The sequence below is a fragment of the Dermacentor silvarum genome, chromosome 1 (assembly GCF_013339745.2).
Source record: "Dermacentor silvarum isolate Dsil-2018 chromosome 1, BIME_Dsil_1.4, whole genome shotgun sequence".
In the NCBI taxonomy this organism is placed as follows: domain Eukaryota; kingdom Metazoa; phylum Arthropoda; class Arachnida; order Ixodida; family Ixodidae; genus Dermacentor; species Dermacentor silvarum.
Genome location: NC_051154.1, coordinates 176,224,619 through 176,245,185, shown reverse-complemented (window position 1 = coordinate 176,245,185; position 20,567 = coordinate 176,224,619). Strand labels below are relative to the sequence as shown.

General features: G+C 46.1%; 1 protein-coding gene across 1 annotated transcript in view; it reads right to left on the bottom strand.

Annotated features, from left to right (window-relative positions):
* Nucleotides 1-20,567, bottom strand: part of LOC119436435 (ATP-binding cassette sub-family A member 2-like) — a 342,759-nt gene that overhangs the window by 55,188 nt on the left and 267,004 nt on the right. Inside the window, exon 43 of the mRNA XM_037703279.2 lies at nucleotides 5,384-5,490. Coding sequence (XP_037559207.1) covers nucleotides 5,384-5,490 — 107 coding nt within the window. The remainder of the gene's footprint in view (nucleotides 1-5,383; nucleotides 5,491-20,567) is intronic.

The window sequence follows — 20,567 nt, the reverse complement described above, 5'->3', positions numbered from 1 at the left end:
CTGAGATTAGCTGCTGAACTAAATAATGATAACAGTATGCAGCAGCTTCCAGGTCAACCATGACAATCCCTCCTGTAAAATCTTATGTACAGGAATGGTGAAAGATTCAATATTTGCAAGCCAAATATGCATGTGGTGCTTGTAAGCACTCTGTGCACTCCTGTCAACATATGTTCAACACTTGACCTTTGTTTGAATGGCAGACTGACAATATATCTGAAGCAGTAAGGCGGTGTTGAATAGAAAAAAAACTATGGTTTTTAAAAGTGTTTTGTTGTTTCAAGTAACTGCTTAGTCACTTCTAAACTATGAAAAAATCTGAATTAATTTCTAGGTGCTCATTGTGGAAATATTTTTGTAGCTTTCATAATGTCTCAGAATATATAGTGAATATCAAAATGCCCCTTAAAAAGTAATTTTTGCAAATAAGTAAGTGATCAAGAATTTTGTTACATAGAATTCCTTCTGGAAAGCCAAAACTTTATTACCCTACATGAGAAAGGTTGAAGAAGATAAAGGTAAAAAGAAAAATAAGAAAGACACACTGAAAAGGTTAAAGTATACATCTTGAAGGTAACTGCATCACCAAGATGACCCATAAATAGGTAAAGATAGAGCACAGTCTGATGTAAAACAAGCATTCCACTTCATAAATTAGCTTCTTCAGATAAGGGCACTGGCAAACAGCTTAAGTATACAATGCATTTGCCTCATGACTAACTTTAATTGAAGCAGGTCTCACAGTTTCCCCACTCATGGTTCCAAAAATTGATAGTTAAGCTGGAGGTCCTAAGATACTTGAAGGTTCTGAACACCTTTACCATTGACTATCTAAGCTAATTTCCGAGTGTGCTGGTTAAAATGACAAGCTTCTAAAAAATCCCAAAACAAGACTTTTCAGTTAACAAGTGCATCTTTTTTGGATAAGTTTAGCAAGATAAAGTGCAGCCAAAACTACCAGGCTTTCTTTCTTTTTTTATATGTTATACATGCCCCCTTGGAAATCACTGTAGATCGAGGACATAATATTGCACCAGCATGCTGTGAATACCTTGATATGTAAAAATTTTTACTACTTTACTTTCAAAATTTGAGTTTCCCACCAGCAACAACATGTTGCCTTATGTGGATCACGTGTATCCAACGCCAAATAGGTTCTGAGAACCAACTGCAACAACCTGCCTGTTCATTTGTCAATCCCAAATGCTGAATCTAAACTCCCATAAGCTTAATTAAAGCTCAAGCAGGCTTCAAGTTTATACAGGTGCATCTTGCATGAGGGTACCTTAGCAGTGCACACGACGCAATGCAAGATATTTTTGTACATAAGAATGGTTTCATGATGATGGCAATTTCAACTGTTTTCGTATTTTCAATCAGCTCTCTCTCACTCTTTCGCATGCACACACGCATGCACACAAACACAGGCACACACGTGCGCGAACAACAGCCACAGACAGACAGACAGCTGTTCTTTATTTTTTGTGAATCATATTTGGAGAACCCAATCCTAGAAAGCCTGACAAATGCATGCCACTTTTAGTTCAGCTATGAAAAATTAACATCCACACTACTTTAACCCTTTAAGTACTCTGCCCAAGTATACTCATCTGCCAATGCACATCCCTGGCTGTGCCCAAAACAATTCCTAAATGTGAAACATTTGCAGACCGGTTTATGGTAGACCAATTTTATGGTAGGTTATATTTTTATACAACAGAATATGGGGTGACAAAGCTTATCAACTGTCAGTGTTGCTCTGGTCTCTCGTTTTCCGACGTCTTGGCAGACCAGCACAAAAAGCCAGCGTGCTTTTTGAAAGATACAGCAATTGAAGAAATTCTTGTGAATTCTGATTCAAGGGACTTCGATGTTGATTACAAGGTACCTTCCAGGCACAATGACAGCTATTAAGATGCAATGCTGCCTGAGGAACACTAATTATTCTATTGTCTGTCTGTCTGTGTTAAAATTATTAATTTGCATAAGTAATTTTTGTTATAATTCTCAGATTATGTTAAGCAACATATCGTTAATAAACAGCATATGAATTTAAAACCTGCTTTTCTGTTACTTATACAGAAATTGAACTTGTGCTACAGAAAATGACATGGCACCTAAAGTGCCATGTGCAAATACTAGTGGAAATGAAGCCCAAAAGCAGATTATTACACTAATTGTGGCTGCAGACTGAGAACCACATCACTAGACCAATTTAATATGTATAGTGAGGAAAGAGTTTAGCTTAAAAGCAGTGGCACTTCTCAAATGTTTGTTGTTTTCAGAATTGCCCATGCCAGGCACATACTGGCAAGTTCATTCACCATATAATGTGTACCTACACAAGTGCCTCCGTCACTTCAGTGCTTTCAGGCTGTTGGGTCAGCTCTGTTGCCTATACAGTGGAATCTCGATGATACGATCACGGCTAATACGAATTTCCGGATGATAGGAATTTTTCTGTGGTCCCAGCAAAGCCCAATTACTTTGCAACGTGCTATAGAACGGTTGTTACGAATCGATTTTCGACCCGCGTCGGTTGATACGAATAAACGCCGCCCCACCGAAGGCCGCGAATGAAAACAGCGCGCAGTCGCGCGCTTTCTCCCTTTCTCTTTTGTTGCGGAGGCGCGGACGCGGCGCCGGACAGCGCGGAGGCCGCGACTGGGCGCGAAGAGTTTGAAGCGGTGGCGCTGTTGTTGCTTTTGTGCTTTTCCTCCTTTTCCGCGTGCCATCGGCCGGACGGAGCGGCTGCTGTGCTTGGGGCCGCGTTCTTTGTGTTTGCACGATTTTGCCTAGTCGCAGCGAGCTATGTCTACCGAGATACGATCTCGGCTGATTCGCGCGGCCGTTCGCCGAGGCGCGGGAGCCTCCGTTGGCGCGTCTTCCGTCGACTGCGTTAACGGTGCCGATGGCACAGGGCGATTGTCTGTTTCGCTGCCGGAGTCACATGGTGCAAGATAGCGCGGCACGTTCAGTCGGGTGCTCCTCCGCTTCTCCCGCTAATCGCCGTATTTTTCTTGCCGTAGGAGGCTTGCGCTTCCGTATTCCGAAGGCGTGCTTCGTCCAAAATTTCTTCTCCAACGAGCAACGATCCATCACTAACATGGGAGCTCTCAGTAATCCGAATTCTGCGAGTCAAGTGATGACGCCGGCGTGGTTTACGAAGCAGACAACTGCGGTTGCCATCTTGCCCCTGTCACAGCAGCAACCAATGGAGAGGCGCCTTTCAGCACAGCAGCCAATCGGAGACCCGCTTTCATCGGAGGGCCCGTGTGACTACCTATCGCAGACCCGCGCTTATTTTGTGTTTGTTACAAGATGGCGACTACGGACGAACTGAGAAGCGGAACTGCGAAACTTTGAGCTTTCGAACGATAACAAGATGGCGGCGCTCAGTGGCGGGAAATACGAGATATGTCTCCGTGAACTGCGGTGATTTTGCGCAATTTATAGCTGTTTTCTCACCCTGCGCACTGACGAATTAATCATTTTAGGGCACTTTTAGTGCGTTTTCAGCCAAAACATCTTGATACAGCGTAGATTAGGCATTGCAGGTACTGAAACGCATGGTTTTCAAAAATAGATTTTTCTCGCGATTTTCGCGATCTGATCCGCGCGTCCCCCCTTAATTTGGCTAGTTTTAATTGCGTTTCAATGATATGAATTTCGGCTAATACGAATATTTTTCGTGACCCCGTGAGATTCGTATCATCGAGATTCCACTGTATAAGTTCTCTTTGCATTCTAGTTTTCTGAAAGTATAGTCAATGCTCATCACAAGCGATTATGACGAGAATGGTCCATTATATTCGAAGTTCGATTTATCCGAAACTAGGGTTGCGGTATGTTGTGAAATGGTGGAACTTCACATAAACCAATGTCAAGGGTTTCATCATTAGAACCCAAAGGTGTTCAAAAAACGGTTAAAATATTCAAAGCTAAAGCAAAAAAAAAAAGAAAGAAACGTATTTACAGCAATGGTACAAATGCGCTAGCAGTAGCAGCTTCTTGCCTTGCTGTATGCCATTTTCTGGATGCTCGCTGACAACAAACGGCAGTTTTCTCACATAAGGGCAAAATTTTCTTTCAGCAAGAAAAGTTTTTGCTGTTGCAGTCAGCTTCCCACTGTGACAGCCTGCCTGGGGGTGCCACTGCCTTGGTCATCGTTGTCACCAACACAAACATAAACTAAAATTATGTTTTAATGCAAGATAATGGTCGACAGAATAAAGTAATGGCTTAATTTTATCTTTCATGACAAGCGACGGCCATTGTCCAACCTCTAAGACAAATAGGAGAAGCAAGTTCAACTCAGTGCTCATGTCCACAGCCGCATCAGGCACTGTGACTAGAAGCTGTTCCTTCGTGTGAATTGATGTGACGAGAAGGTAAAGAGTTCTCAAAACGATGCATTTTGTGATTGTTGGCAGTTGCTTTTTGAAGCACCGTCTGCTATAGCTTGGAAGCAAAGTAGGCTAGGCCATGTTAGGCTAGTGTCCCCGTATTTGCTCCAAAGGACACTGCGCTAGGCTTAGTGGCAACCATGGTGCCTGCTCAGCACCAAGCCAACATTGGTGGGCGGCGGTAAGCCAATTGCATGGTCGTCTTGAATAGTGCGGGTGTTGTGTGGCATGCTGTTGCCCACTGGTGTGATCATTTTTTTAAAGAAAGTGTATTTCCGCACTTTCCACGAGTGGCTGGAAAAAATTGCATGCAGTGCACTGCGACATACACACATCGCTGCAGCAAAGTAAGTTGTACATGCCTCACCTAGTCAAAATTTGCCCAAAAATTTATGTTTTGTAGCCAATAGTCCGTTAAATGTGGAATTTGTTGCAGGAATAATATAAGCAAACCAAACTGAGAAGTATGGTCTGCTATATCCGATATATATGGATCCATTGTAACAGGTGTAGTCTGTGTTACATGTGACATAACTTACAAAAATTATATTTTTGCTAATGCACGCAGTTAAAGAAATGGACAGCCTTCAGTGATATGCTATTTTTACCCTAATAATTTATTTCAGAACTGTCACTGACATTCATCTGTTGCCTTACAACACTACAATGAAATATTTACAATGAAGTGTTTCTAAATGTTGCAGCATTATTTGCTGCACCACTTTCAGATAAAAGCTTTTGTTGTTAATGGTAGGGTCCTTATATCATTTTTATCAAACAAACAAAGTGATGAGTGAAAATTTTCTAGTTTCGCCAGTTATGATGTAAACTTGTAAAGAGTCCTTTTTAATACCTGAATGTAGGCATCAAATATAAGGTGATATATTTTTTAGAGAACTTCAGGGTCATTCAGAGAATTTTTTTGAGAAATGCCCTGTAAAAATCAGTCATTTTCGGAATAATAATTTTCTTTTCACCTGTGTCCATTCAGGTAAGCATCTCCTGATGTTATCTCTGTGTCACCGGTTAGCATTTTGAATGTCGTGGATTTTCCAGCACCATTAACACCAAGGAGGCCGAAGCACTGAAATAAATGCAACCAATCAATTACAACAGAACAAAAACAATTATGTGCATGGCATAATTTCTAACATTAACACAACACTCTTGTACATAAACATCCTATATCCCTATTTATTAGAACATATTAGAACCTAACGACATATTGTAGCGCGAAGGCACAATTACACAGAAGATACACAGACACACGTCGCAAGTTCCTGTGACGTGTGTCTGTGTATCTTCTGTGTAATTGTGCTTTCGCGCTACAATATGTCGTTAAGCAAACACGAACTTGCCCAACAACAAGTCCTTCTGCATATTGGAACCTAACATGTTCAAATAAGTAAGGACAGGCTTTCCACATGCACACTGCTTTCTTAATTGGAGCTGTTAATATATTTAATGTCAACAACTGACATTGATTAAAACAAATATTCCAGTTTCTTCCCCCAAATGTACATACAAACACATTAGAAGTTGCTTTTATAGGCCCAAGAAAATGTTAAGTAATACCCAGCTTTCTGAAGTGATTCAGTGCTTGAAATTACATTTCTTGACTTAATGTATTATCTATGTAATATACATAATGCACATGATTGCTCACAGAAAAAGGAGAGAAAAATTGTAACTGCCATTTCATTACAGCCACCTTCAGTCGCATAACTATAAGGACAATATATTTACGCATTGTGAAAAATTATCTGGAGAATTGAAACATTAAAATATTGATGTAAAGAAGTTTGAAATTTAATGCAAGGTCTACCGTAAGCCATTTTGGCACATTGTGTAAACAAAAATTGAGGTGTCCTTACCCCCTACTCCCGCTCCCCATACAAACAAGTATTAACAAAGAAGCACAAGTAAAAATAAAGTAAAATAAATAAATAAAGTAAAATAAATAACTGACAAACTAAAAGCAAGAGAGCAACACAAATTGACTACTTAGTGACTCCTCAGATAAATGATCACTATTACTTCTTGTATACAGTTGAGCTTCTATATAATGAAGTTCTACTCGCAGCGAAAAACTTTGTTAAATCGTGAATTTTGTGACATTTCAGCAGTAACAATAGCTTCACAGGTTCTTAAAATAGTTTTGGTGGATAGTATAATTTCTGTATGCATTTATAAACAAAACCCTGCAAGTAAGTGGCGCAATAATTACGGGATTAAAAGCATTGCTGCATGCAGTAGAGATCTCATCGAGAACAAGGCTTTGGCGTGGACTGCACCTAGTGCTAGTAACTGTCATCAGATAGCACCATGTACAAATGTGTATCACTGGCATCACAGCCCGCCAACAATAGGCCATCATTTTGTTTGTTAACAATGTAGTAATTTACAAGGCCAAGATCACCTTCAGTTTAATGGCATTAACAATGTGGACAACACCACAGTGCAATAACACCGAGAAAGCACATGTTTCTTTTGCCATTGCCAATGTGCTCATAAGCTCACTACCAGTAGGTGTTTTCCTGTTCCAACTGTCTGCTGATGCACTTCATAGCATATTTGAGCACAAATGAAGCACACCTAGCACAGTTTCCATAGTGGCATGACATAATTAAGCAGCGTGTTTCGTCCTTATCTCAATGGTCGGTGTTCTTCACCAACCTATTACCGCATTTTCCAGTCTATAACCACCCCTCTCAGAATGGCAGTTCCCCCCCCCCCCCTAAAAAAAAACGTATATAAGTCACACTGGTGTACAGTGTATGGGTGCCATTCCTATATAATTGCGACAGAATGATTGGGACACTCCAGGCACATTTCTGTCACTGTGGTCGCCGCGATGTTCCATATAAAGTCCAAGGGCGATAACTGTATGTGCTGTATAACTGTATGTGCGAGTGAAAGCGTGCGACGGTGAGCCGCATCGCGCACAAAGGAGGAAAGCGGGAAGGCAGCATGGGAGGGTGGGGAGGTTGGCTTGTACTCTGGTAGCAACTGCGTAGTCTGCGCAGCGTCGCACATCGTATCATGAAAGCAATCTGCAGATGTGACGACTTCGGGTCGGTCGACTCGCGGTCGGCCTGCCGCCACTTGCGTTGCTGCTCCGTCCTTCTCGCACGGCGCTCAGCAACTCGATCACGAGAAGAAACCGGTACCTCCATAGCGCGCTAACAACTCGTAGCAACTGCCAGAAGAGGTCAACCCAGCACACTTCGCGTGGCCATAGGATCCAATCCAATTTTGATGGCAATTTTTCCAGGAAAAAAAAAAAAAAACGTATATAAGTCGCACCTTTTTATAAGATGCACCAACGAAAAATTCAGAAAAAAATGTGACTTATTCACCAGAAAATACGGTAATCTATTATTATTAATCAATCTATTAAAGTGTAACTAACCAACATAGAGTTTTAAAAGAATACTTTATCAGTCTGAACTGACTGAGTGTTTCCCTTCAATGTCCCTCTAAGCAATGCAGTATTTGAAATGCCACAGACAGTATTAAAGAGATGCTCCAGATCTGTTGACAGTGTGAAGGAGGCATTTGAAACCGAAGATGAGTGATGCCCAGTCCACTGTAGCTCAGAGCATGGCCGGTATTTTGTAGCAATGCCTTTCTGATGCTAATGCCTTTTCACGCTTCTTGTGCTTGGTCAGTGGTCAGACCGACGGTCCGCTCACATTATCAACAGGATCAGCCAGTCGTGAGCGGTGGATGATAAGACTAGTATAGAATAAAGCATAAGGCATCGCTACAAAATACTGGCCCATATCACCATCATAAACAAACCTAAATAGAATATGAAGGGTACGGTATTTCCCTGAAAAAGCACATTGTTTTCAATGAAACTAGGATAGAGAAATAAAAGATCATGACATTGTGGGGATGCGCGACTCTCACGCGTCCCCTGATGTTGTTTTCCCCGCATAGCTCACGTCTCCTGTAATCCGGCTTCTCCGCATGACTAAGCGCTGGCGGAGGTCATGGTGGTTGCGGTGCATTGCGAGAGATGGTGCGAGTGTCGCGATGCTAACGCCACCGAACGGCGGGGTGACTTGGGACAAAAAGGACGAAGGCGCTTCCTTTTTGGCTTGGGATCGGCGACGAACACGCACAAACGCTTCGCGCGTGCGCCGGCCCGCTTCGTGGGACCGTCTCGCGGGACCGTCTCGCGAGGCTAAGAGCAGGACACCAGTATGGATGAACACGGATCGTTCGAACGTACCACCGTTCGCGTGACCGTACACGTGAGCGACTAGGTGATGGTGTCACAGCATGGGGCGAACATATTCGCTCGCTATCGGGTCACGGTGAGTCGGACTTCCTTGATTTGTGGCGCGCCAATGTGAATGTTCTATTGGTAGTAATTCGGCTAGCGTGCATTAGTGTATGAAAGGCGCAATAAATGCCCTTTTGACTGTTTGCACGACTGTGTTGTCGTTCCTTTGTCCCAAGAGCATTTAAGATTTCGTTAAACCGAGCCTCAATTGTATAAGCATGATCAAATTGGCACACAGGCATCGCATTGTCACAAAATGATCACTGTGTGCAAGGAAATGCGACACGAGAACTTGAAAGAAGCAACTGTTCACTGAGCAATCTTCTGCCTATAAAACATAGAAGGAACTTAGCAGCAGTGAGAAAACGATAGTTTTCAAGCAGACAGGTGCAACTTAAATCCATCTCTTATTGAAAGATGTTGCGAATTGTAACTTACACAATTGTTATGGTGAGAGCCAGAAAAAAATGCCACAAGCACAGCACCAAATCAACAATGTAACAGTGCATGCATGTATTGTACTTGAGAGAACAAATGTCACATTTTGTAACTGCACGGCAGGAGCAAAGGCAGATAAGATACAACACAAGACAGAACAAACAAAATCTAAATTTGGACAGGTAAAAACTACTTCAGCGATGGCGAACAATAGTGTCCCACAAATAAAGATGTTGACTGATTGATTGATTGATGTTTATTGGCGCAAGAGCCAAAGATGACCAAAGACTGCCATGCAAAATAGTGATGAGTTGTCAATGCAAATATGAATTGCAAATGGTAGATGTAACATGGCTGTAAAGAGGCCCAAAAATAATTGCTGTTAAGTGCATAAAATTTTTAGGCATTAAAATGGTGACAATGAATAGTGATGGGTGCTATGACAATAAAAGTTCCCATACAAAAGTTGATGTAGTAAAACATTGGTGACAGTAGCTCTAGTGCCTCACAAGAGCCCTTGAATGCAAGGGCTGGGAGGCGCGTGCTCTACACAAATGTTATCGCAACTGGAACCTCTAGTCAGAGGATGTGCAACGAATCTATGGGGCTGATAACTCACAATGTACCAGTATTGTGTAAAAAACCTAAAACTAACTTACTGCCAAAAAGTGGTTATATGGCAAAAAATATTGTTGGGTGAAGGGGAATGTGTTGTCTGTATGCTAGAGGAAAATACTTCCCGACACTCTAAAAACCCGTCAAGGACCATCGGTGTCTCGCCACATTTACTGCAGATAGGAGGGTCATCACCAGTTAGCAGATAGGAGTGTGTGCCATAGGTGTGGCCTATTCTAAGACAACAACAAATAACCTCCGTTCATTGTATTTTTTTATAGGCTGCCAATTTCCGAAGTCGGGCTTAATAACGTGGAATTTATGAAGCGTTTCACTGTCCCACGTACATTGCCAATAACTCCTTAGTTTGTTCCGTAGAAAGGGCTTCAAATATGTGGTGAGGATAACTATGGAAGTGCTGCCAGCCTTTGTGGTTATAGATGTGGCAATATTGTCAGCAAGAACATTACCCTCAGTGCCTCTATGCCCAGGCACCCAGCAAATTTTGACTTGTTGTGTAGATGCATAAACACAACAGATAAGTGTATAGAGATTGTTAATTACAGGGTTGTTATGTTTTTGCGGCAACATTAAAGTTGTAACAATGCTTCAAGAGTCGGTAAATATTACAGCCTTTTGGATTTTTAGTCTGTTGACGCATTTCATTGCCAATAGTACTGCATAGGCCTCTGCTGTAAACATGCTTGTTTGAGGGTGGAGTACAACGGATTCCGAGAAGGACGAACCGACTGCCACATGACATGCCAGCATGTGGCTTTGATGCATCCGTGTAAAATTCAGGGCAAGAGTACTTCAACTTCAGTTCTAAAAAGTGAATTTGAATGTGTGCATCTGGCGCATGTTTTGTGACTTTGATAAACGATGTCTGACATTCTACCAGCTGCCACTGCCACGGCGGTAGCAGCTTTGCTGGAGTCATTAGGTGATGTTCAAGTAGTGGAGTACCCATTTCTTCACTGAGCTTTCTCACACATAGTGAGAACGGATGTTTTGCTGTAGATCAGCTATGAAAAAAGTGTGGCACATGTGGTATCATTTATTGCAAAATAGGAAGGATGTTCACAGTTTGAATTTATTTTCAGGAATTATGTAAAACTGGCATATGACCTCTGAAGATGGAGTGACCACACGTTTGCTTCTACATAAAGGCTTTGTACGGGGCTTGTCCTGAAGGTCCGGGCCCAGTCGCTAGGCAGATTCCTAAATGGTGAACAGGATTCAACATCTTTAAAGCACAAGACGTGAGCCAACAAGGCACCTATACAAGTTCAAAAGGCATTTCCTGTCACTGCCCCATGTTATATGTGATAGAAGCGTTAATAAATTCATTGTTTTCACGCATTTAGCCTACAAGTATTTGATATGCGGAATGAATGTCAGTTTTGAGTCCAATATGATGCCGAGAAACTTGTGCTCTGTGCTTACAGGTAATGTATTACCAGAGAGCTCAGAGAGCTGCATAAGTTGAGGAACACGGAGAAGAAAAACTGTTTGTGTATGAAGGCATACCTAATATTTGCCTCAATGCGGACAAAGTGGTCTGTTGTCGACCTAACTTCTTGGAAACCACACTGGTGAGGATGTAGTATTCCGTTGCTTTCTAGGACAGATTAGGAGCCGGTTTATCATCTTTTCAAAGAGCTTGTACAAACAGCTTGCCAAAGCTATATGTCTGTAGCTGCTAGGTAAGGATGGGCCATTGCTTTGTTTAAGTACGGGGATTACTATAGCTTCTTTCCAAGAAGATGGAATGTACCCAGCAGCCCATATCACATTAAAAAGAGAGAGGAGTGCTTTTTGTGTATCAGGGTGTAGGTGATTAATCATTTCATACATGATACGGTCACCACCTGGTGCCGAGCTGTTCCAACAATTGAGAGATGACTGAAGCTCAGCTAGGCTAAATGGACGATTGCATGCCTCATTTCACAGACATGCGTTCGAGGCGCTGTCACTCTGCACATTCTTTGAACCTCACGAAAGTTTCCGTGTAGTGAAATGCACTAGACATTTGTTCAAAGTGTTCACCAATGGTGTGACTGCCGGCATTTTAATTTATTTACCCTGTTCCACACTTCTGTTTCATCCGTGTAAGCATTTATACTTGATATATACTTTCACAACTGTCTCTTTTTGCACGTCGATGTGTTCTTCTGCTCCTTGACTTTATCAGTTTAAAATTGATGAGGTTTTCGGCAGTTGGGCAATTACAAAGCAATTTCCAAGCTTTGTTTTGATTTTTGCGTGCATGCAGACATTTGTCGTTCTACCAGGGGATGTGACGTTTATTAGCTAGTCCATTAGGTTGTTTAAAACATTTTGTAGAAGTGTAAATAATAAAGCATGTGTCAAGGTGTTTATTGACAGGATTGAGAGGTCGAACTCGGTGCGGCAGTCAGAACCCTGCGAGCAGTCAGGACAAGCCCCGTGCGTAAAAGCGCTGGTGATGCGCCTGACCGACCGGCACTTCTTCGTCGTAGTTCATACACCGGAGATGCACCTGACTAACCGGCACTTCTTCTTCCTTACATTTGTCCCCCGGAGAAAAAGACGCCATCCTGGCGATCTAAGCATACGGTAACATAGAGGGATCGTAGAATGGCTTGAGCCGATCTACGTGAACCGTTTCGCGACCGCGACGGCGCTGATCAGAGGACGGTGACACAGGCTCGACGACATAATTCACGGGGGAAGTTTGTGCAATTACACAGTAAGGTCCGTGATATCTTGGGAGCAGCTTAGAAGAAAGGCCGGGAGCTACAGGTGGAACCCACAGCCAAACCAACGAATCGGAAGGGAAGCTTGGTGGAACAGAGCCACCACGACGGAGCTTCTGTTGTGTCTGATCTGCGGTGGTAAGACAACGGGCGAGTTGTCTGCATTCTTCAGCATGCTGCGCAGCTTGAGACACAGGAACACATTCCGATGAATCAGGCTGGTAGGGGAGCATGGTATCGATGGTGCAGGAAGGTTCACGGCCGTACAGTAAGAAAAACGGAGAAAAACCAGTGGTAGCTTGAGTGGCAGTATTATAGGCGAACGTGACGAACGGAAGCACAGCGTCCCAGTTGGAATGGTCGGACGCGACGTACATGGCGAGCATGTCGCCAAGAGTACGGTTGAAACGCTCCGTCAGCCCGTTCGTCTGTGGATGGTATGCGCTAGTGGTCCTGTGGATGATGTGACACTCCTTCAGAAGCGACGTCACGACTTCAGATAGAAATGCGCGGCCTCGATCACTGAGAAGTTCCCGAGGGGCTCCGTGACGAAGAACAAAACGCCGCAGTATGAAGGATGCAACATCTTGGGCAGTTGCAGATGGAAGTGGAGCGGTTTCTGCATAGCGTGTGAGGTGATCCACTGCAACGATAATCCAGCGGTTGCCAGCACCAGTACAAGGAAGCGGGCCGTAAAGGTCGATTCCGACCCGATCAAAAGGACGGGATGGGCAAGGAAGCGGCTGCAAGGGTGCGGCCGTGGAAGTAGGGGCCGACTTTCGGCGCTGGCAGTCGAGGCAGCAGCGGACGTACTTCCAAACGAACTTGTACATGCCAGGCCAGTAATACCGGAGCCTGAGGCGGGTGTAGGTCTTTAACACGCCACCGTGTGCACATTGGGGATCAGCGTGAAACGATGCGCATAAATTAGCCCGAAGATGACGCGGTATTACTAGGAGCCATTGCCGACCCTCGGGGAGATAATTGCGACGGTATAGGAGTTGGTCGCGAATAACAAAGTGATGCGCCTGCCGCCGTAGAGTCCTAGACGCCGTAACAGTGGTAGGATCAGATAGAAACTCCAAAAGCGAAGAAATCCACGGGTCCTTGCTCTGCTCAGAGCGCATGTCATCGATGGCAAGTGCTGAGAGGACAAAGTTGAGTGGGCAAAGACGGTCAGGATCAGGGTCAGGTGATAGTGGCGAGCGGGAGAGAGCGTCGGCATCGGTGTGCTTGCGTCCAGAGCGGTACACAACCCGGATGTCGTACTCTTGCAAACGGAGTGCCCAGCGTGCGAGGCGGCCAGAGGGGTCTTTCAATGAGGAGAGCCAGCACAGCGCATGGTGGTCCGTTACTACATCAAATTGGCGGCCGTATAAATAAGGTCGAAATTTCGTAAGGGCCCACAGTATTGCTAAACACTCCTTTTCTGTAACAGAGTAGTTTAGCTCCGACTTTGTCAGCGTGCGGCTAGCATAAGCAACGACGTATTCCACAAGACCACTTTTGCGTTGGGCAAGAACCGCCCCAAGGCCGACTCCACTAGCATCGGTATGGACTTCAGTTGGGGCATCGGGGTCAAAATGCCGCAGAATAGGAGGAGAGGTGAGCAGATGGCGAAGGGTCGTGAACGCGTCATCGCATGCTTTCGACCAGGCGGATAGGGCGTTGTCTCCAGCCAGCAGTTGAGTCAAAGGGGCGATGATCATGGCGAAGTTCTTCACAAAGCGGCGAAAATAGGAGCAGAGGCCGACGAAACTGCGTAGTGTCTTCAGATTAGTGGGCTTGGGGAACTCGGCAACTGCACGGAGTTTTGCAGGATCCGGAAGCACGCCTTCTTTGGATACCACGTGGCCTAAGATGGTAAGCTTACGAGCAGCAAAGAAGCATTTTTTCATGTTAAGTTGCAGGCGAGCCTTAGTCAGACAGCTTAATACCTCTCTGAGTCGTTGGAGGTGAGTCGAGAAATCAGGTGAGAAGACAACGACATCATCTAGGTAGCACAAACACGTGTGCCACTTGAGACCGCGCAAGATACTGTCCATCATACGCTCGAACGTAGCGGGCGCATTACATAGGCCGAATGGCATGACATTAAATTCGTATAATCCGTCCGGTGTAACGAAGGCGGTTTTGGAGCGGTCAGACTCTGCCATGGGGACTTGCCAATATCCAGACCGCAAGTCCAAAGAGGAAAAGAACTCGGCACCTTGCAAACAGTCAAGAGCATCGTCTATGCGCGGTAGGGGATATACGTCTTTGCGCGTAATTTTGTTAAGACGTCTGTAATCAACGCAGAATCGAATAGAACCATCTTTCTTTTTTACGAGGACAATAGGTGATGCCCACGGGCTATGGGACGGCTGAATCACGCCACGCCGAAGCATATCGCTCACTTGTTCGTCGATGACGCGGCGTTCAGAAGCTGAGACACGGTAAGGACGCTGCCGGAGTGGGGCGTGCGAACCGGTGTCGATGCTGTGCGACACTGTGGTGGTGCGGCCGAGAGAAGGTTGATGGCAGTCGAAGGAGGCGGCAAATTCGCGTAGCAGGCTGACAAGTTGCGCGCGTTCTGTGGTTGTCAAATCACCGGAGATTGACGGTTCGAAGCACTCCAACGGCGGTCGAGTCGCATTGTCGAGCGCGGCGAGGGATGTCAAATGCGCGGTGTCGGGAGCATCGAAGAGCATCGAAGAATCCACAATTTCAGCATAACCGAGGCACTCTCCGTGATGCAAAGTAACCGGCAGGAAAGACACATTGCACACACACATCACACCACGGCCAGCACTGATGGCGATGACGGCAAAGGGCAGCGGAAGGGAACGGCGACGGGCGAACAAGTCACATGGCGTGAATAAGACGGTTGCGTCACGTGCAGATACGCAAGACACAGAGACGACGGCGGCGGACTGAGGAGGGATATCGGTAACTTCGGCCACAATCATTTTTGGAGGCGTCACAGGATCGTGGTCCATGGCTGCAGCGGAAGGGAACAACTCCACCTCGGCGCGGGCGCAGTCAATGATGGCATTGTTAGACGATAGGAAATCCCAGCCTAGAATGACATCGTGGGAGCAGGACGGCAGGACAACGAACTCAATGACATGAAGAGATTCCGCGATGACAACACGAGCAGTGCAGGCTCCCAAAGGTTCTACAGGCTGTGCGCTCGCAGTACTCAAATACAGTCCGGAAAGCGACGTCGTTACTTTTCCCATCCGTCGGCAAAGTCCTGCGCTTAACACCGAGATTGCTGCGCCCGTATCGACCAGTGCGAATGTTGGAATCCCGTCGACGTATACCTCAATTACGTTGCAGGGGTGATTTCGAGGCCTTGGGTAAAGCGAAGGGGACGCAGTTCTCGCCTCGGGAACTGCGACACTTAGTTTCCCTGAGGCAGAGGGCTTGGCCGGCGTCTCATCGGTGAGATGGAACGGCGGCGTGGGGATGGCGAACGACGAGTAGTGTAGGGAACAGGGGTTTCATCTGGTGGCACAGGGGATTGTAGCTGTGGAGGGGCGTAACTGTTCATGGGTCGGCGGTAATCATAAGTAGGCTGCATAAGGCGTCGACAAAAGCGGGCAACGTGTCCCGGAATACCACAATGGTAGCAAATCGGGCGGTTGTCGGCTGTGCGCCAAGGATTGGGCTGGCGTGGTAGCTGTGGTGCAGGCGGCGAGAAGGGAATCGGGGGCGGTCGCGCAACAGCTTGGCGAGGTGGACGTGGAGCGAAGGGCGGCCTTGCAGCGACGTCAGCGTATGTCAAGGGCGCCGCGACTGTAGGCGGTGGAATAGCAGCTGGCAGGCACTCAGCGACTTGCTCCTTGATGACGGTCTGTAACCCCCGTGTCAGTGGGGAGTGTGGTTGCGCGTTCGTAAAGGGCACCAGGGAAAGCTGCCGAGCAACTTCTTCGCGCACGAACTCCTTTATCTGGTGCATTAGAGGCGACTCGTCAACACCTAGCGTCAGACCTGAGACAGGGGCAAATTCTGAGGGCGGGTGTCGTGTGACAACTCGCTGCCTTCGAAGTTCGTCGTAACTTTGACACAGCGCAATGACGACAGACACTGTGGTCGGGTTCCGGGCGACCAACATCTGGAAGGCGTCGTCCTCAATTCCCTTGAGGATATGCCGGATCTTATCGGCGTCTGGCATCGTTGCGTCAACTCTGTTGCACAGATTAACGACGTCTTCGATATAGCTGGTGAAATTCTCACCTGGTTGCTGGGCGCGTCCGCGCATGCGTTGTTCGGCCTGAAGTTTACGTACGGCAGGGCGACCAAAGATTTCCGTGAAGTTGGTCTTGAACGCCGACCATGTCGAGATGTCGGATTCGTGGTTCCGATACCACAAGTGCGCAACGTGGCTCAAGTAGAAAATTACGTTGTTGAGCTTATCCCTATCGTCCCAGTGGTTGTGCCTGCTGACTCTGTCGTACGAGGCGAGCCAGTCCTCGACGTCCTGATCACCGGTACCCGCAAAAATCGCAGGATCCCGCTGACGCTGCACGCCAGGACAGATGACAGTTGGTGCCGTGACTGCTGCTTCTTGGGCTGGATCGTCAGGCATGGTTCGAGAAGACTGGGCTGGATCGTCCGGCATGGGCCGAGATGATTGAAGGGTTCGGCTGCGAAGTTCCAGCGTTGATGGAGTCGTACCCAGCACTCTCCACCAAATGTCAAGGTGTTTATTGACAGGATTGAGAGGTCGAACTCGGTGCGGCAGTCAGAACCCTGCGAGCAGTCAGGACAAGCCCCGTGCGTAAAAGCGCTGGTGATGCGCCTGACCGACCGGCACTTCTTCGTCGTAGTTCATACACCGGAGATGCACCTGACTAACCGGCACTTCTTCTTCCTTACACATGTTAAATATTTCACAGAATCGTCTACTCTAAGAGCAGCAATGTCTTCGAGTCCTTTCGAGCTGGGAAAATGCGGGGAGTAAACATCCCGTTTTGTTTGATTCAGAACTATCAGGAAGTGGTCACTTCCATAGGGATTCCTAATAATGCTCCACTTGAGGTGTGGCATACGTGTACTCGACACTACGCTTAAGTCTATAAAGGAGTATGTTTTGTGTGTAACACTGTAGTACTGTTACGCTGCGCGGTGGAGCTGAAGAAGACGAGATTGAAGAACTGTGCGTGTGTTAGAAGACGCTTACTGCCTGCGATCTCGTCTGTACGTCCCCTCGATCATCTTGTAAATAAACCCATCTCATCCCTAACAACTTTGGTGGACGGTGCTGGGTAACCGCTCTGGACAACCTTTTTCTACGCACCCTCCGACGAAGCCGGCGCTTGGTAGGACTACTGCCTGAAAACACGGACATGAACGACCCGCAAGCAGCTGGCGGCAGCTATGACACAAGCGTGCAAGATGATAGGGATCGCCCAAGGCAAGTCATCTGCTGGATCCCTCAGAAAGAACCCCTCAGCGTAACAGTACTTTGGTTCATTCTTATGAAGTAAACATGCACCTGAAGAAAACAGAAAATTTTCTATTTGGCGCCCTCGCGCATCGCAACGGAAGTCACCCCATAGGGGGCTATGAGCGTTTACATCAACAACAACTATGTATGGGGCTCAGAAAGTTCATTGATGAAGCTCTGAAATTCAGTTTTAAAAGGTTGATAACTAGGAGGGGTGTATAAAGAACAGGTGGTGACTAGATTATCGAACAGCACCGCTCAGATAGCAACTGCCTCAAGGGGCGTTCGGAGTTTTAACTGCTGGCAGGCTACGCCCTCATCAATTTTAATAGCCACACCGCCCGACGAGCCGACAGCGACATTGCGGAAACTAGCATACTGCCTGAGGAAGTTTGTTTGTGTTGATTTCAGGTATGTCTCAAACACACAGCACCTTTGGAGCAAATTCGCAAAGTTCTTTAACATCGTCAAGGTTGTGGGTAAGTCCCCTGACGTTCCACTGTAATATTTGTGTACCCATATTAGGAAAAGTAATTAGGCTGTGTGCTTAGGTTGACATAAGGGCCCTGTATTGCGGGGTTCCGCAAGAAAAGTAGAAAGTTACCTATCAAGAAAGGGGTCAGGCAAGGAGACACAATCTCTCCAATGCTATTCACTGCATGCTTAGAAGAAGTATTCAAGCTCTTAGACTGGGAAGGCTTAGGAGTGAGGATCAACAGCGAATATCTCAGCAACATTCGGTTTGCAGATGACATTGTCCTATTCAGCAACAATGGAGACGAATTACAACAAATGATTGAGGACCTTAATCGAGAAAGTGTAAGAATTGGGTTGAAGATGAATATGCAGAAGACAATGTTCAATAGCCTGGCAAGGGAACAAGAATTCAGGATCGCCAGTCAGCCTCTAGAGTCTGTAAAGGAGTACATTTATCTAAGTCAATTACTCACAGGGGACCCTGATCATGAGAAAGAAATTTACAGAAGAATAAAATTGGGTTGGAGTGCATACGGCAGGCATTACCAAATCCTGACTGGGATCTTACCACTGTCGTTGAAAAGAAAAGTGTATAATCATTTCATTCTACTGGTGCTAACATATGGGGCAGAAACTTGGAGGTTAACAAAGAAGCTCGAGAACAAGTTAAGGACCGCACAAAGAGCGATGGAACGAAAAATCTTAGGACTAACGTTAAGAGACAGGAAGAGAGCGGTGTGGATCAGAGAACAAACGGGGATAGCCGATATTCTAGTTGACATTAAGCGGAAGAAACGGAGCTGGGCAGGCCATGTAATGCGTAGGATGGATAACCGGTGGACCATTAGGGTTACAGAATGGATACCAAGAGAAGGGAAGCGCAGTCGAGGTCGGCAGAAAACCAGACGGGATGATGAAGTCAGGAAATTTGCAGGTGCAAGTTGGAATACGCTAGCGCAAGAGAGGGGGAATTGGAGATCGCAGGGAGAGGCCTTCGTTCCGCAGTGGACATAAAATATAGGTTGATGATGATGATGATGATGAATGCGGGGTTTGTCTTTCTTGCCGCAGTCATGAGACTGATGGCAGCCCTTCGGCGCTGGCTACGCCGTCTGGCTAGGAGTAACGTCCACTGCCTCTTGTGAGGTGCTGGACGTGCGCCTTGGGAGCGGTGTGCTTGCTGTGAAGGCTTCACCTAGACAGACAAGGCCTTGGAGCCCAACAACCCGAAGGTCAATGGGCCCTCTTTCAGGGACAGCGATGCTGTCGCCAAGGGGGCTCGTGGAACTGCCGCGGCCCCACTCTTTGTGGGCCGGGCAGATGCCAGAGCCTGCTGCGGCGTTGCACCCTTACGCACTGCATCAGCATACCCTGCGGTATGAATGAATGAAACACGTTTCGACGCTTCTTGAAACGAGCTGTTTTCCCTAACTTTCAGTGTAATGATATCTTTTTCTTTTTTCCACGTAGGACGTGATTGGGAATACGAGGTGTGTTCAAAAAGAAACCGAACTTTTGCTATAGCACCTTTATTGTTTATTGTACAACATTTTAAGCACTGTCCCCTCAAAGTAGTCCCCTCTACTAGCAATGCACTGTTCCCATCGTTTCTTCCATTTTTGGAAAGCCTCCTGGAACGCAATTTCTGGGATGGCGCGCAGGTCTCTTCTCGCATTGTCCTGAATCTCCTCTTATGGTTTGGAAACGACGTTCTTTCAACGTGGTTTTAAGTTTGGGAAACAGGAAATAGTCTGCTAGTGTTAGGTCCGGAGAATTCGGTGGGTGGGGCAGAACGGGAGTGGGATGTTTTACTAAATAGCTGCGGACAAGGAGCAAATTGTGAGCCGGCACATTGTCATGATGCAACATCGAAGTCTGGTTTTGCCACAATTCAGGCCTCTTACTGCACACAGAATTCCTCAAATGCGCTAGAATTCCCTGGCAAACTTCCTTATCTACCATCTGACCAAGTGGTTCAAATTCCTGATGAACAATGCCTTCGCAGTAAAAAAACACAACCAACATCACCTTGATCTTTGACCGACTCATGCGCACTTTTTTGGACGAGAAGACTCTTTAAGAGCCCATCCACTGCGAAAAATGATGGGGTTTTACGTGCCAAAACCACGATCTGATTATGAGGCACGCCGTAGTGGGGGACTCCG